At 40.1% G+C, this 14,815-nt stretch overlaps 1 protein-coding gene and 1 pseudogene across 1 annotated transcript; one reads left to right on the top strand and one right to left on the bottom strand.

Moving 5' to 3' along the window:
• Positions 1–4,069: 4,069 nt before the first annotated feature.
• On the top strand, positions 4,070–5,254 carry LOC123822815 (annotated as a pseudogene).
• Positions 5,255–5,881: 627 nt separating this feature from the next.
• On the bottom strand, positions 5,882–7,829 carry LOC123822816 (carcinoembryonic antigen-related cell adhesion molecule 3-like). The gene is made up of 3 exons (XM_045844964.1): positions 7,679–7,829; positions 6,425–6,778; positions 5,882–6,123 (listed from the first exon to the last, which is right to left on the bottom strand). The coding sequence occupies exons 1-3, from the start codon at positions 7,740–7,742 to the stop codon at positions 6,083–6,085; spliced, it is 459 nt and encodes a 152-aa protein (XP_045700920.1). The 5' UTR covers positions 7,743–7,829; the 3' UTR covers positions 5,882–6,082.
• Between the last annotated feature and the right edge of the window lie 6,986 nt (positions 7,830–14,815).

Here is a 14,815-nt window from a genome sequence, read left to right as displayed (position 1 = left end):
CACCTCCACTGTGGACATGGTACAAATGAGACCATCCCAGATGAGAGTTGTCTGAAATATGACCTCAATTTTACAATGACATTGTATGCTCAGATTTTTCAGTGTTTATAGATTCAATGCAAATCTTTTAAAAACTAATCACTTTTAAAAACTCTATGATAGTACTGCAAAACTTTTTATTTAAAATTTAATGTCATATAGGAGGAAAGAAGGGTCACTCAAATTTCACACACAGCACAATAGGCCAACTTGCAGTAAACCCAATGGGGTGAGAGACTTTACACTGGTAAGTTCCAGCATCTTCCCTCTTCACAGGGTCTATGGTGAGGTTTCAGTGGTCTTCGGATACCTTCATGTGGTCATTGAGGTGCAGATTCATGACATTGAACTACCACTGAATGGAGTCTCCATTTGTGTTGCAGGTGAAGACCACAGTAACCTTTTTCTCCGTGATTGTGGTGTTGCTTGCTATGAGGGAAACAATTAATACAGGCACTGTGGAGAAACAGGGAATGTGACTGATTAAGAATAGACTTGAGACAAGGAGTCATGCTTCTTACACAGATTTCAGCCCCTCAGAGCCTATAGTAAGCTATGAAAAGACCCAGAGAGTATGTTCCTGACATTAGCAGAAGGGTAATTGTCTAAATTCAGGTGAAATTATGTAAGGAGACTGTAGGTTCTCTCTGACACCATTTATGACAGTGTGACTGAATACATATTCTCTCATTCATCCCTGTAAGCAGCTCAGAAAACACTCTCCCAGCCCATATATACAATATTCTCATCATCACATAGAATTTTACTCTCTTGACCTTTTACTGATCTCTCCCTAAGACATTTTTTCACAAAATATCAGGTCCCAATGCTTATTTAAACTTTTATCCATGTTATGGAAGGCAGGCTTACCATCATATTCATATCTGGAGCCAAGGAAGTTTACAGTAAGCAGAAAAGCATTTAGTTTTTGTTAAATGATTAATTAGGTCATAAAGACTGTTCAATGGAGAAAAGACACTTGTTTCAAAAAATGGGTTGCACAGCAATATCTGCATGCATACAAATGACATGGGTCATTGTCAGATACAACAAACAAAAATTCAGTTAAAGAGATCAAATTCTAAAGGTTGGACCCCAAACTATAAAATGCTAAGGGAAAGTATAAGTAGAAAAATTATGACATTGATTTGGCAATGATTTTATGAGAATGACACTAAGAACACAGGAAAAAATGGACAATTTGGATTTTTTCAACATGAAAAGCTTTTCTTCATAAAAAAACAAAGAACAAGATGAAGGGTGACCTATGAAATAGGAGCAAATATTTCACAAATCATATGAAAAATAAAAGTTAAAGTATAGAATATACTAAAAGTCTTCTACAACTCAACAGCAACCACAAAAACACATATAAACTCACTTAAAAAATGAACAAAACACTTCAATAGACATTTCTCCAGAGAATGTATGCAATACACCAAAAGTCACAGAAAACATGCTCAACACCGCTAGTATTCACAGAAAAGCAAATATCAAACTCTCCAGGTTGAATTTGGTGCTTGTGATGTTGGTGTGCTTAACCTCGCTCTACAGGTAAAAGAATAAAAATTGCCCTGTATAGTACCTTTTCTTTCTCCAAAAGCTTCTTCATTGAGATGTGGCACCTCTCATATCTCTGTCAACTTGAGTATTTGAAAGAACCCAGGAGGTCTGTGCATCACTAAAAAATGCATGGGAATCTGGGTGCTCAGAGAATGAATTGCCTCCAGCTATATGTGTAGTGGAAAGTACAGATTTTCTCAGGTGTCTTTTAAGTATCAGTGTTTGGTTATGGGAAGATATAAGATTGAGAGTCAGATATACCCCTGCAGTTATGAGTCTTCACAGACCACCTGACTGCCTGGTTGACAAGAAGTGTTTCCTTCCAGCTGCACAGACTTCTGTCATCCAGCTGATTCATGTTTCTATGATGCACCATTTCCCACAACATTCTAGAGACTGCACTTTGTGAAATAATAACACTTAGAGACAAGGGGCAAGTCAAAGGTAAATTGAATACTCAGGCCTCTGGGCCAAGAGGTGTTTCAGGTCTTTCAAGTGGAGGGAGACCCGAATTAGTCAGTGAGCCAAATGAGTCAGTGAGCTAAAAAATGATAGAGCAAAGTCCAAGTGATTTAGGAGAATAGAAAAAAGGCAGACAGATGTTAAAGCAGCAGAATCAAGTGCTCTTCCCTTGACCATTAAAGTCATTCTCTCTCCCCTGAGGGCAAGTAAGGACTGGTGCAAATAAAAAGCAAGGGTCTCATAGCAAGTGGTGTCATGGACTTGTTGAAATTCTTACCTGTGTGGGCAATATGTGTCAGGTGACTATGAGATAGAAATCTGGAAAAAAAACTTAAAATTCTTCTGTATGTGTTTATTATTGTTATCAACCCAGGGTCTAAGAACAATTGCAACAAAGATTATTTTATTAGAGAAAATAAACAGATCTGAGATGATGGTCTTGGATTTTGGAGGCACAGAAAGACATTCCCTCATTGCAACAATTTAAAGGACTCTGTATCCATGTTCCAATGTCTGAAGAAATCTTGGATCATTCATTCATTCATTAAAACACCATTTATTCCTTCCTAATTCATCAAAAGTAACTGAATGTTTATTACATGCTGGTCCCTGAGTTTGTATCAGGGGAAGAGTGGGAAATGAGAAGAAAACCTCCTTCCTTTATATGTGCTGGGGTGACTACACCAAAACAAAAAGCAAATAAGTAAGTGATGTCAAGTTTGGTGCAGAGAGGTTAGGATAGGCCTCGTAAGAGGGTGGGTTGTGAAGTGATTCTGATTGTTACTGCAGCTAATTTGGTTCTACAGTAAAAATACATGATTTCTCCTTTTTTTCACTACTCATGTCTAAATGTATACCTATGGGGTGAGCATGAATAAGACAAAAGGATCTGTAGCAATTTGTTGGTTTAAAAATCCAAAGCCACCCTCATAGGGTCTTTAAGTTAGAGAAATTAAATCTGAGGCTAGAAACAGACATTGACAGACTCTGATCAACTGCTCATGGTCTATGTGACTCTGCTCTAGTGACTTTATCTCTGTGTGAATCAGTTTATTCTCAAGGAATATTTGGCTGCTAAGTTGTGAGTGTACAAACTGTACAATAGTTCCAGCATCTGACCTTAACCAGGGGAAGAAGAGCTGTTCAAATTAGAGGCATTTCTTATTGGTCAACTCCAAGAGAGAATCCCCTGGGCTGATCCCTGAAGAATATGGAGTCTCCAGGAGAATCTCTTTTTCTCAGTTTCTTTCTGTGGATGCTGACTTTCTTCTGAACCTTTGTAAGACCTCCAGGACAGGTGACTATACACAAGGGCACTGTCTAACTGTGCTCCCCACACATGGACTCAGGTGCTACCAAACTCCATTTTTGCCAAAATGTGGCTCTTGGGCCTGAACCCTGACTGGGGAAAGCTCAGGATCTTTGTGTCTTAGGCACCCATTAAACTGTTTCACACACAGCCTTTCCCAGGAGCCAAACACAACTTGGAAAAGGCCTACTACTGTCCCGGGGTTCAAGATCGCTTGGTCAGTGTTCTGGGGAGGAATTTTTGAGCTGAGTTCTGTAAGAATGTTAGTGGGCCTCTCAGACCATGCTTTGACCTAGTACATCAAAGTCATTCTCAAGGTCAAGTTCATAGGTACATGCTTCAGGAGCTGAAGTGAAATGGCATTCCTCTGCAGAGTAAATTCTGTCACCATGATCCTTGTGTCTACAGTGACTCTCCATAGGGATGCAAGTTGGGAAGGGAACTGATAGCTTGGGAAATGTGTCTACTCAAAATCCAACCTGAAGATTTTAAAGGTAACCTGCAACTACTCAAGCAGCAGAGAGATTGCTGCTAGGGAGGACCTCCCTTCTGCTGTGTCTGCATCTCCCAGGTCACCCCACCCCCCCAGTCTCCCAAGATAGAAACCCAAGATACATATTGAACATCTGGAATTTTTGTTTACGCCACATAAAAAAAGACAAAGATCACCTAATGAAAAATGGCTGACTTCATCAGAGGTCTGTCTTGGCCATGATTAAGGATTTCATGAGGAAGTGGCATGCTCTTTGTGACTCAGAGAGAACTACTGTATGTGCACAGATGCCATGGTCTTTGCATTGCAGCTCTGCATGGCAGAGAACAATAGACAGCACAATGGAGAATTTACAGTCTCCCTCAGTGATGTCTTATTGACCTGGAAGCACTTGCTACATGAGAAATTGAACTTACCATTTGAAAATGTGGAAGCAATTGACCATTATGAGGACATTAGGAGGACTTACGATAGTTTCTTAAATGATAGAAATATGTTAGATGTGATGGATGTTTATAAAACATGTAGTGTTTTGGCTTCTAATTGTAAAAATAATGCCAACATATCTGTCAGTCAACTATGGGATTTTCTGGCTGGCAGACAGTCTGCAGTAGATGATGGAACTTATCTTTGTATACCACCATCACCAATGAGTGAACACACTCAGGACAATGAAAAGGTGAAGTTACTAGCAAAGAAAATTGTGTACTCATATTTAAATCTGCTGGTGAATTCCAAGAATGGCCTGCCTCTGGCTCATATTCTCAATGTTCCTGACAGAGGACTGGGAAGAGAAGCCTTCACCAATTGGAAGCAGCTGCTCCAGAGAAACAGATGTCTATGTTTGTGGTGGTCACATCATTTGTTAGAACAATAGAGCTTGGAGGGAAAGGATCTGTACCCTCAGTGTCTGATCCTCCAAGGACACATGTAAAAGGATTGTCTAATTTTATTAATTTCATTGACAAATTAGTTGAGATTCTTGGAGAAATATCAAATCCAAGCATTGTGGGGAACAGCAGGGACCCTCTTCATAAAGCAGTAGAGGAAGTTGCTCAGGATCTAGATTTGAGGATTAAAAATATTATCAATTCTCAATGAGGGTACGTGGCTGTTAGCACCACTGACATCAGTCCTGCACAGTCAAAATCTTATGCCATAAATCATGGCACTGCATACTGTGGCAGAGATACCGTGAAAGTTCTACTAGCTCTTTTGGATGAAGCAACAGCAAGTGCTCCTACAAAAACAAAGCAGAGCTTTTATATGATGATGAATACACCATTCATCATAATGGAAATTCAATTCTTACACTGCTTAAATCTACCATACAAATGAATAATTCATTGGTGAAACCACTAAGAGAATGTACACATAGCAAACCTTAACTAGATCTCAGTTTTCCTGCACTCATAAAGATGACAGCCTGATAGGCAGGAATACATGGAATAACGTTAACTCCACATCAAAATCATCCCTTGTCCTTCACATGGAAAATGACCTTTCTGAAAGTGTAAACTCATCTGTTGGAAGACCAACAATTGGAACTAGTTCTGCAAATGTTCATCTGGACAGAAATAAAAATGCAAAAGTAGAGGACAAATCAAGTAGTCAGACAGGAAATAAAAGCTCAAAAAGGAAACCGGTGGATTCAGATGATGAAAACATTCTCTGTGATAGTGGAAATGAACCACCCGACATAAAAATGTTAATATACCTAAGACATCAAATGATTTGCAGGACAAATTGGATGGCAAACTAGCTAGAGTAGCAAAAATCAACAAGTGTTCTGCCAAGGACAAATTGATTACTGGCCAGACAAAATTAACTCAGTTTTCTAGACTATGAATCATCTTTTGTGTGCTTTAGATATATGTATACATAAATCCATTCAAAGACATTTACTTAGTTTTTAAGAGATCAGGGGTATATTATGATGCTTTATTTATTTTGGTGTGGAGTGTGAGTGAAGTTAGTAAGTGAAACATTGTTTAAAAAATACTACTAAGTCATAATAATGCAGAATATTCACAAATTTTAATGCACAGATATAGCGTATCATCTAGGTCACTGATATCACTTAAGATTACTTTCATTTAAATCAGACATTTAAAATAATATAAGTCATGGTAACATTAAGGGCTTTTCGTCCCCAGGCAATTAAATGATTTTGTTTTCTTTTGAAAGATGATGTGGCCCAACAGGTATTAAACTTGCTAACATGGTCCATAGACTCTTCCCAGCATACACCTGCGTGCTGAAAGAAAAAAAAAAGTTTAAATTGTTTACAAGACTTCTATCATCACACAAAATTTATTGGAAATGAAAACATTAGATCTAGTATAGTTAACTCTATATAAATCAACATTGTAATAACTAATTAAATGCTTTATAAATCCAAAAACAAAACAAAACAACAAAAAAAGAAAACAAAAAACAAAATCCAACCTGAAACAAAATGTGGAGAAGAATGGAAGCAAAACTCAGGGATGTCTGCCCTGTGTGTGAAGTAGAATTGACCCCATCTAACACCCAGTGGTCAGAGAGCAATCACTCACCGTGTACGTCAAGCCTCCCAGATACAATTTCTTTTATTACATCTGTAACATAGACTGCCACGGTGTACATTCCTGCATCATTTAGGGTGACATTGTCTATCAGCAAGGATCCATTAGCGTTTATTTTCTCTCGTCCACTGTATGCAGGACCTTTGATATCGTATGTTGAGAATGTGAAAAGAAATGCAATAATATGACTTCTGTTCGTGCCTTCCCCCCTATACCACACGAAGGCTGCAACATTGGCAGGCGTATTGTGGAGAGGTAGAAGTGCAGACTGCCCTTCAGTAATATTGGTTGACACAACAGAGACATGAGATGTGGTGGGCTGGCACCAGAAGTTGAAGAGTGAGACTAGAAAATAAGAAAACAAATAACTGTGTTTGCATATATACATTGTAATGGAAATATAAGGCCCTGAATCCTGAGCAGTTGTCTTTATTTCTCAGACTGTTCTACAGGTAAGTGTGCGTCTCCCATGGTCAAGGTCCACAGCATGGGTCCCATTATTTCAGCACCTCTGAAACTGTTACTTTTCCTGTTTCAAACAGTCTTCTCTAGGTATTTTCTTGCTCACCCCCTCACTATTCTCAGACTCCTTCTTACAGTCAGGGGCACTTGTGGAAGACACTTTGCTGACCTCTGTCTCTAAAGATCCTGTGTTTTCTCTTCTCTTTTTTGGTACAACCCTGCCCTGTTTTTTTTCCCCCATGGATGTTGTAGATTCCTCACATAACATTTAGATCTTTTCTTTTCCTCATCTCCTCCTTAATATGGGCTAAATTAAAGCAGGATCTTGTCAGATCTGGTACCTCCAGTGACTTCAACAGGCTGCAAGTATATGGAGTGGAATGAATGAGCAATGCCAGGGTCATACTTTTTGGGGTGTATTTGACCATTTCTGAAGTCAGTGGTAAAGACAATACCTCACTCCCCTGGTTAAGTTTTTATTTTTTCTGGTGTTTCCTGATAGAAATCATCATTATTATTATGATCAGATTTTAGTAATCATACTCAATGATGAATAACAGGAAAAGAGCAGCAATTGAGGTTTTCCTGCCTCTCACCACTTCCAGTTTACAAGATTTTCTTCTTGCTGACCCCCTTCCTGATCCTACTCTGCTCCTTTCTCCTTCACCCTCAGGTCCAAATGGAAGTCTTCCTTATTTCTAAGAATACTGGTCTCTTCAGTAGATCCCAGTCAGTCTCAGTGTCAGATCCCTAGTCCACCCCAAGGAATTGTCTCCTACTTACCAGCCACCAGGAACACTTGCCAGTGGAGAAGTCCTCTGTGTGTGGAGAATGACAGGGACCCCATGGTGTGTATTGTCTGCCTGTGGCTGCCTCCTAGAGAGAAGCTTGAGGTTCTGTGAGGCTCACAGGCACCTCTGTCCAGAATGGTGCAATCTGCTGTGTGTCCTACCTATGTGCTGAGCTTTATTCTGGCATGTGTTTACTATTCTTGTCAGGTGGCCTGGGGGTGGAGTTTGTGCCCTGGACCCTCCCACTCTCTTCCCTCATTCTGTCATCTCAGTCCCTACTTACCAGTATTGCTCCCCTACACTTTGGTTTCCTGGGAACTCTTGAGGTTCCTCGATACCACACACATGCATATATACATATAAGCACACACACACACACACACACACACACACACACACACACACACACTCTACTGCTGTGTCTGGAAAGCACTAGACAGGGTTGTCTGTATATCAGACCTTCCCAAGAACTTCCAGTCAGGTGCCCATTACCTTTCCCATAGCCCTCTCTGTATCACATTTACTTTTCCAATTTGACTTGAAGATAAATTAGAAAAAAACCATCACAAGGATATCCACCAGCTGTGTATCAGATCCATGTGTGAAGCTTAAAAAATATAATGCCCAGGTGACATCTGAAAAATGCAGCTTCAGCAGCTGTCCAGCTACTGTGGGTGTCCATTCAAAATGAGATGTCTTGACGTGAAGATTGAACCATTTCCCCTACTCTCCTGTCCACAGGGAAAGTCTTCAGATTCTGTTTAATTCTAGATTCTAAAGGGGCTGCACTGACTCAGAGATTCTGCATCTCACAAGCTCTCAAGAGAAGGAGACCCTACTGGTCTGTAGAGAACACTTGTAATAGCAAGACTGATGGGGGTATCTTTACCCCTGAGAGGTGGACCCACTCATGCCAGCATTGATGACAGCAGTGCTGTGTCTTGGTCTGTGGTCTGTCAGCACAGCACAGAGAGACCCAGGTGTCCTCAAAATATAGGTATTATTTCTTTTTGTGACAGAGAAACCCAGATGGGAATCCAGTCTCCTTCATGTTCTCAAATGCTCTGAGAAGGTTTTATTCCCTCCCAGCTGGAAGGTCACAGAGATGACTTTTGCAGTGAAAATGGCCAAGCATGGTGAGAATGGCATAGAGGACTCTCGTTCTATCTGAGGTTGTCACCAAACTACATTTTGCTTCTCAGGACAAACGTTCAAAACCAGAATTCACAGTAGGACCTTCAGTTTTAGGTATGAAGTGGGAGGTGACCTGTGTGTCCCAGGAAGAAAGGACTTTGGGGAAAAGTGAGGTCCCTGTGGGTTTTCTGGTCCTCCAAATAGAATTTCATGTCTCTCCATGTCTGTTTATTGGACCTGAACTTTGGCTGTTGGCTGTGGAACAACCTCTGATTTCTGCCTGAGAGACTTTCTTGTGGTCACCAAACTTGTCCATAGATGATGCCAGGCATAGGGTAGAGAGCAGCACAGAAACCCCTGAGGTTGGAGGTGCTCCAAGGCCCTGTCAAAGTAAGAAACTCTCTAACTTGGAAGGAATGCACTGAGTTTATATGACTGAAACTGACCTCACATGCCTGGCAGAAAGGATTCAAATCCTTTGAAGAAAGGCAGTTTTGCAGCTTGTTTTGTACATGATAATCAAAGTACAAAGTGAAAATTCCACGTAGGATCCATTAGGAGGTGAGAGATAACCTAGCAGGGAAATCTCCAGAATTGGAAAAAAGGCAAAAGGGAGAAACATATTTTTTACATTGATGAGTATAAGATAACTAACTTTTACATGACATAGAGAATGTGTGCAGGGGTCCAGAAACATACAGAGTCTGTGGTCTCATACACTTATTCCACACTCTGGGCCTTCAAATTGTCCAACAAAGGAAATCACTATAATGTGTCAAAGTTATCCTATTCAAGTTGGAAAAAAAGAAAGGATCAGGGCTCATTCAAGCTAAAGACTGACCTTTCCTAAGGAAAATATAGCCCTGGGATGTGACAACCTGCCATCATCTGCCCAGCTAGAAATTTCTAATCAGACTATCCCGTGAGGATTATCAGGCCTGCCCAATGACCCCCTGGGTGTGTCAGGGTTGCTGCACAGCTCTTTTTTGTTAACAGTCTCTAGAAATAGCAGGTGAGACAGAGCAGTCAAGAGGGAGGGTCCACAAAAAGGCTGTGGAAGCAGGGGATGGAAATCAGCCTCTTTCCTCTTCTTAGCCAAAGCCTAGTTCCTATTTCCCGTGTGTCTCAATGTTGTCCCCTGGAGGACAGAAGTAGAACTGCAGCCAAGGTCAGTGGCTTTCCAGGGACCCTGATCAGTGCAGGGTGAGCCCAGTGAAAAGGCAGGCATTATATTATTGAGACTACTGTGAGTCCAGTGTCAGGAGAACAGTCCCACCAGGGGGATGTGCTATTTCACACAGAGATCTCTGTTTTCAAATGTTCAAAGGAAGGGCCTGGTAAAGGTTCTCCTAAGGCTTTTGGAGAGGGTGCTAACCTGGATAGTTGATCACAAAAATGTCCTGTGTGTCCTCCATCATGACATTGATATGTTGCATATGAGTCATTTCTGTGCTCCTCTCTTCCCACATGGCCTAGAGATGAAGCATCTCCATGTAAATACTCAACCAGGGCCCTGTGTATTGTTTTGTTAGGAAAAGAGAGGTTCTTGTAGAAACCTCAGCACCTCTGAGATAGAAGCAACCACAGATGCTGGGTTCTCCTGTCCCATTCTGCTCAGAAAGTTTCCCTTGTTGCCCAGGACATCATGACCTAGACAGATGTCTTCACAAACAACAGACAGGTGTCCCACAGACAGGAATTCTGGGAATAAAAACTCTTCCCTGGTTCTTATAAGGTCAGGGTATCCTCTTTCCTCACCTGACAGTAACTCTTCCAGGGGTTGAGGAGGCAGAGTTTAGTCAGATCAGGTATCTGTGAGAACAGGAAAAACACAGGCATGTGGTGATGAGACATAATTCACAACGTGGGTCTGTGGAGGGCTGTGACTTCAAAGGAATAATATATGTTCCAACCTGTCACTGTTAAGAGGATCCTTTCATTCCTCCTGAATGTATGAGAAGTAAAAGCCTGACCTGAGGATGTCCCCAAGGGGGTGGTGGCCTCCTCTCATGCTGACACCAAGTATTTCAGTTTTGGAAAAACATAATGTGACTACAAGTGTCACACAGAGTGACAAGCTTCCATCGTGCAGTTTCCCTTATTGATTTAACAAGTGTTCACGGAGCATGTGTCAGGTGTCAGGATCTTGGCTGGGCCCTGTACTCTCCAAAGAGAATAAGACTTGTCCAGGTCCTATGCTCATTGACTTTGCCTTGTTACAGCAACTGGCTCTTAGATAAATGATGGCTCTAGGAATCAACCATAAACAAGTGAAGGGTCATAAAGGAAAACCTCTGGAGCATTTACAACATGGAGTTTAGTCTCAGCTGGTCTAAGGATCCCTGAGAACACTTCTGAGAAAGGACTCTTGCATAAGACCTGAAGAATTAGTGACCATTTTGTCCTTGATTAACAAAGCGTGTTTAAAAAAAGTGTTGCCTGCAGAGGACTGGGCTTTGGTAGGCTGACCCTTGGCTGGATGCAGGAGTGGACACAGTCCATGTGGGGAGCTGGAAGAGTTAGGGAGATGGTGGAATGATTGATACTGGTGAGGTTGGTTCCTGCTGGGCTTGTGGGTGCTGCTGATTCAGGGAGATCATCAGCAATGCCCAGAAAAGCTCCTTCCTGCAGAGTATTTCTTCTGCCCCCTGCTGGACACACAGAAAAATGGGCAAACAAATGTCATGTTACTGTTAGGTATTTCTCTCTTTGGATTTGTACTTTCCATTCAACTTATGTTTTAGGCAATATTTCATTCATGCATGTAGAATTTTAAGATATTTATTGAATTGTAGTGGCATATGATCAGCTTAACTTATTGAAAGTATGCAATTTTTGAAGAGTTTTCAGAAGCATGCAGCAGAGAAAATGAAGACCATGCCCCTTACTATTAAAGTCTCTCATGACCTCTTATAATCTCTTTTTTCTTCTCTCCACCTCCTTTTCTAGTGTTAAGGAAACTCTCATTGAATGTTTTTTTATTATTAATTATTTTGCAAATTTTTGGAATTTTCAAATTTTATTCTAAACTATATAAATCTAGGCTGAGGTTGGCTCCTTGATGCAAAAAAAAATATTTTGACATATTTCTTTGTTTTTATTCTCTAGTTATATTTCATTCCAGGTATACATTGATTTTATCTATTCACCCCATTATGGACATTTGTGTTATTTCATTTAGGACTATTAAATTAAACCTGTCATGGACGTAATTGTAGAACAGTTTCCAACACAGAGAATCAGTGCTTGTAAAATCATGAATAGCTAGAGGAATGGAAGTTAAGAAGCTGCCCCTGGAATTCTAGTCTCAAGGTTGCACTGCCATTACCACACCCAGTGGTAAAGAAACACCTGTTTTTTTCATGTAAATCTGTGTCTCCCACAGTTGGATCATCAGTCATCACAGCAGCAGAAATAATAGTCCCTTTCCTTTCCAGCTTCTAAATTATGAAACAGTGTACCTCAGAATTTGGATTTAATTCACATCTGGATTCTCAATCACTAGAAGACAGAGAAAGATTGTCTTTAAACTTTCAGTCCCTCTAATATAAAAGGATCCTCCCATCCCCCCCAAAAAAGTTTAAGTATACATGCCTAGTGCCATCCTACATTCTGTGTATTTTCTGAGTCTACTTGTAGGCTGTGCAATTCTGGGAGTGACCTCACCCAAGAAGCCTCAATTCTCTCATGTGATGCCAGAGAAAAATGCTTGATCTCCTTTCTTGGATTTTAAAAAGAGCAACTAAATCATTTGAAATTATCTAAGGGATTAGGGTGATAAGACTGTCTTTTGTTATGACGAGGCAACTCTTGGCAGACCCCTGCATAGTTGCAGTTAGAGTAGGTCACCAGAAAGACCCAAGTTGTACCAAAAAGCTTGAAATTTTCTGCTGTCAACATAAGAGATATTTCAAACTACTCCATACTCACAGAAGAGTATTTCTGTGAGTCTACTTGAAACAAACATGATGATGATTGTGGGGAAGAAAAATCTCAATGGATTGACATAATGTCCTGAAGAACAGCAATTTTGCACCATATTTTATACAGAATTGTCACACTCAGGGGCCTAAGAGGTTACATGAAATTAATTGGCAATAGATTAGGGAGTTGGGCAGACACAAAATGCAGAAATCTCTGTGATTGGGTAAAAAGTAGAACAAAGAGACATGTACATTTGTTAGGTTGGTTGGTACCAGAAAGGTAGCATTTAAGAATTAACACAATGACAATAGTAATGAGAAGGTATGTGGTCTCTCTTATGGTGCAGGGAGGGGTGTGAGAGAAGTGAAATTACCCTGACATTTTAAAGGCAAATTATGGGAGAGGAAAAAGACAATGAACACCCTCAATTAAGGTCAAGACTGACCTTGGTCAGGAAAAAAGACCAGCCTAGGACATGACTACCCAGCATGACTCACTTTGGTTAAAATTTTTAATTTCAGATCATCCTACATGGTCACCACAGGTCACCTTTTGAGTTACAAATCAGCCTAGAGAATGCATCGGTGAGCTATCTCTTGGTTAGATAAGATTGTCTCAAGTGCTAGGAAGGCATTCTTAGAAAGTCTTAGTAGAAGCATTTGTCTTGATGAACAATAAACTATTGGTGATGCAGGAAGACCTTCACCTTGGACCAAAGTCAAGGTTGAATGTTCTCAAAAGTGAGAGGCAGGTAAATGGGAGACAGTTGGTCCCTCAGACTGTATTACAAAAACACTCTTGATCATTTTGAACCTACAAGCTTTCATGATCTGTCTCATGTCTCTGTATTTTGAATCTTGTATTATATTTACTTACACTTTGAGGGCACACTATGCACCAATCCAGTTTTAATCATCTGACCATGAGGTGGAGTTTTATGTAGTATTGACACACCTGTTATTCATTATTCATTATTTAATCTTAGTCTGAGCTTTGCTAGTTGTACACTTGGGAACTGTAATCTTAAGGTTTATTTGGGTACTAGGCTGTACGAACAGAATGCTGCACATTTCATTACCACCTAAATTTGCACTGGTGAGGAGGACAGTAAGGGGTTCATTAGAAAGTGTCTTGTATATGAAAGACAAATATCATATGATTTCACCCTTATGTGGAATCCAATGAATACACAGAACTAAAAAGCCAAAGAGAAACAGACTCATAGATGGAGAACAGATGACAGGCATTTGGGTGGGGGGTGGTGAGGTTAGGGAATGGAGGGATTGAGCAAAAAGGACAAGGCTCACAGACATTGGCAACAGTGTAGTGATTGCTGGGGGTTGAGCATATAAGGGGACTAATTGGTGATAGAAAAATATAATAAAGTTTGAATAAAAAGTAGCACCCATCCTTTTTTGTTTTTGTTTTTTTCTGAGTTTTCAACTCATTTTTAACCTGGACTCTTAACATGTAGATTTACATGGAGGGTTTAAAACACTGGCTGAAATAAATTCTAGCATTTTACCTTAAAACAGGGAGGTCCAGAATTCTGAGAAAAACTCCCACAAACTCATTTGATACAATTCTAGGAGTTGGTGAAGAAGAGTGGGTCTCCTGCTGGGACCTACCAACATGACCCTGGATGGGCTTATCTGAAATCTTGCCACGCTGTGCCAAGTAAATGTCAAAGTAAGAAATGTTTAAACATGTAGACAATTTTTAGGAGTTAATTTGAAACAGTAAACAATATCTCAACAAATTGCAAACATTCTCCAGAGAACGGCAGTTTTACACCTTATTTTATACATTACAGTCAAAGGGAAAAAACATAGAGTTTAGAAAAATTAATTGGTGATGCAGTAGAGTGTTGAGAGAAGGAAAAGAGGTGAAATCTGGGACAGGACTAAAATTAGAACAAATAGACATAAGTTTTTACATTGGTGGGTAGAGGATAGTAACAGATAATTAGTATGATAAGAATAACAATGAAAAAGTCTTTTTGTCTTTGCTCTGATTCAGTGAGAGTACTAAAGAAAGATATAATCCTGACAATTTAGAGCTATATTATCAG

The sequence above is a fragment of the Phyllostomus hastatus genome, unplaced genomic scaffold, assembly GCF_019186645.2.
Source record: "Phyllostomus hastatus isolate PE091 unplaced genomic scaffold, TTU_PhHast_1.1 phas_contig_415, whole genome shotgun sequence".
Classification (NCBI taxonomy): domain Eukaryota; kingdom Metazoa; phylum Chordata; class Mammalia; order Chiroptera; family Phyllostomidae; genus Phyllostomus; species Phyllostomus hastatus.
This window is presented reverse-complemented; position numbering and strand designations above follow the sequence as displayed.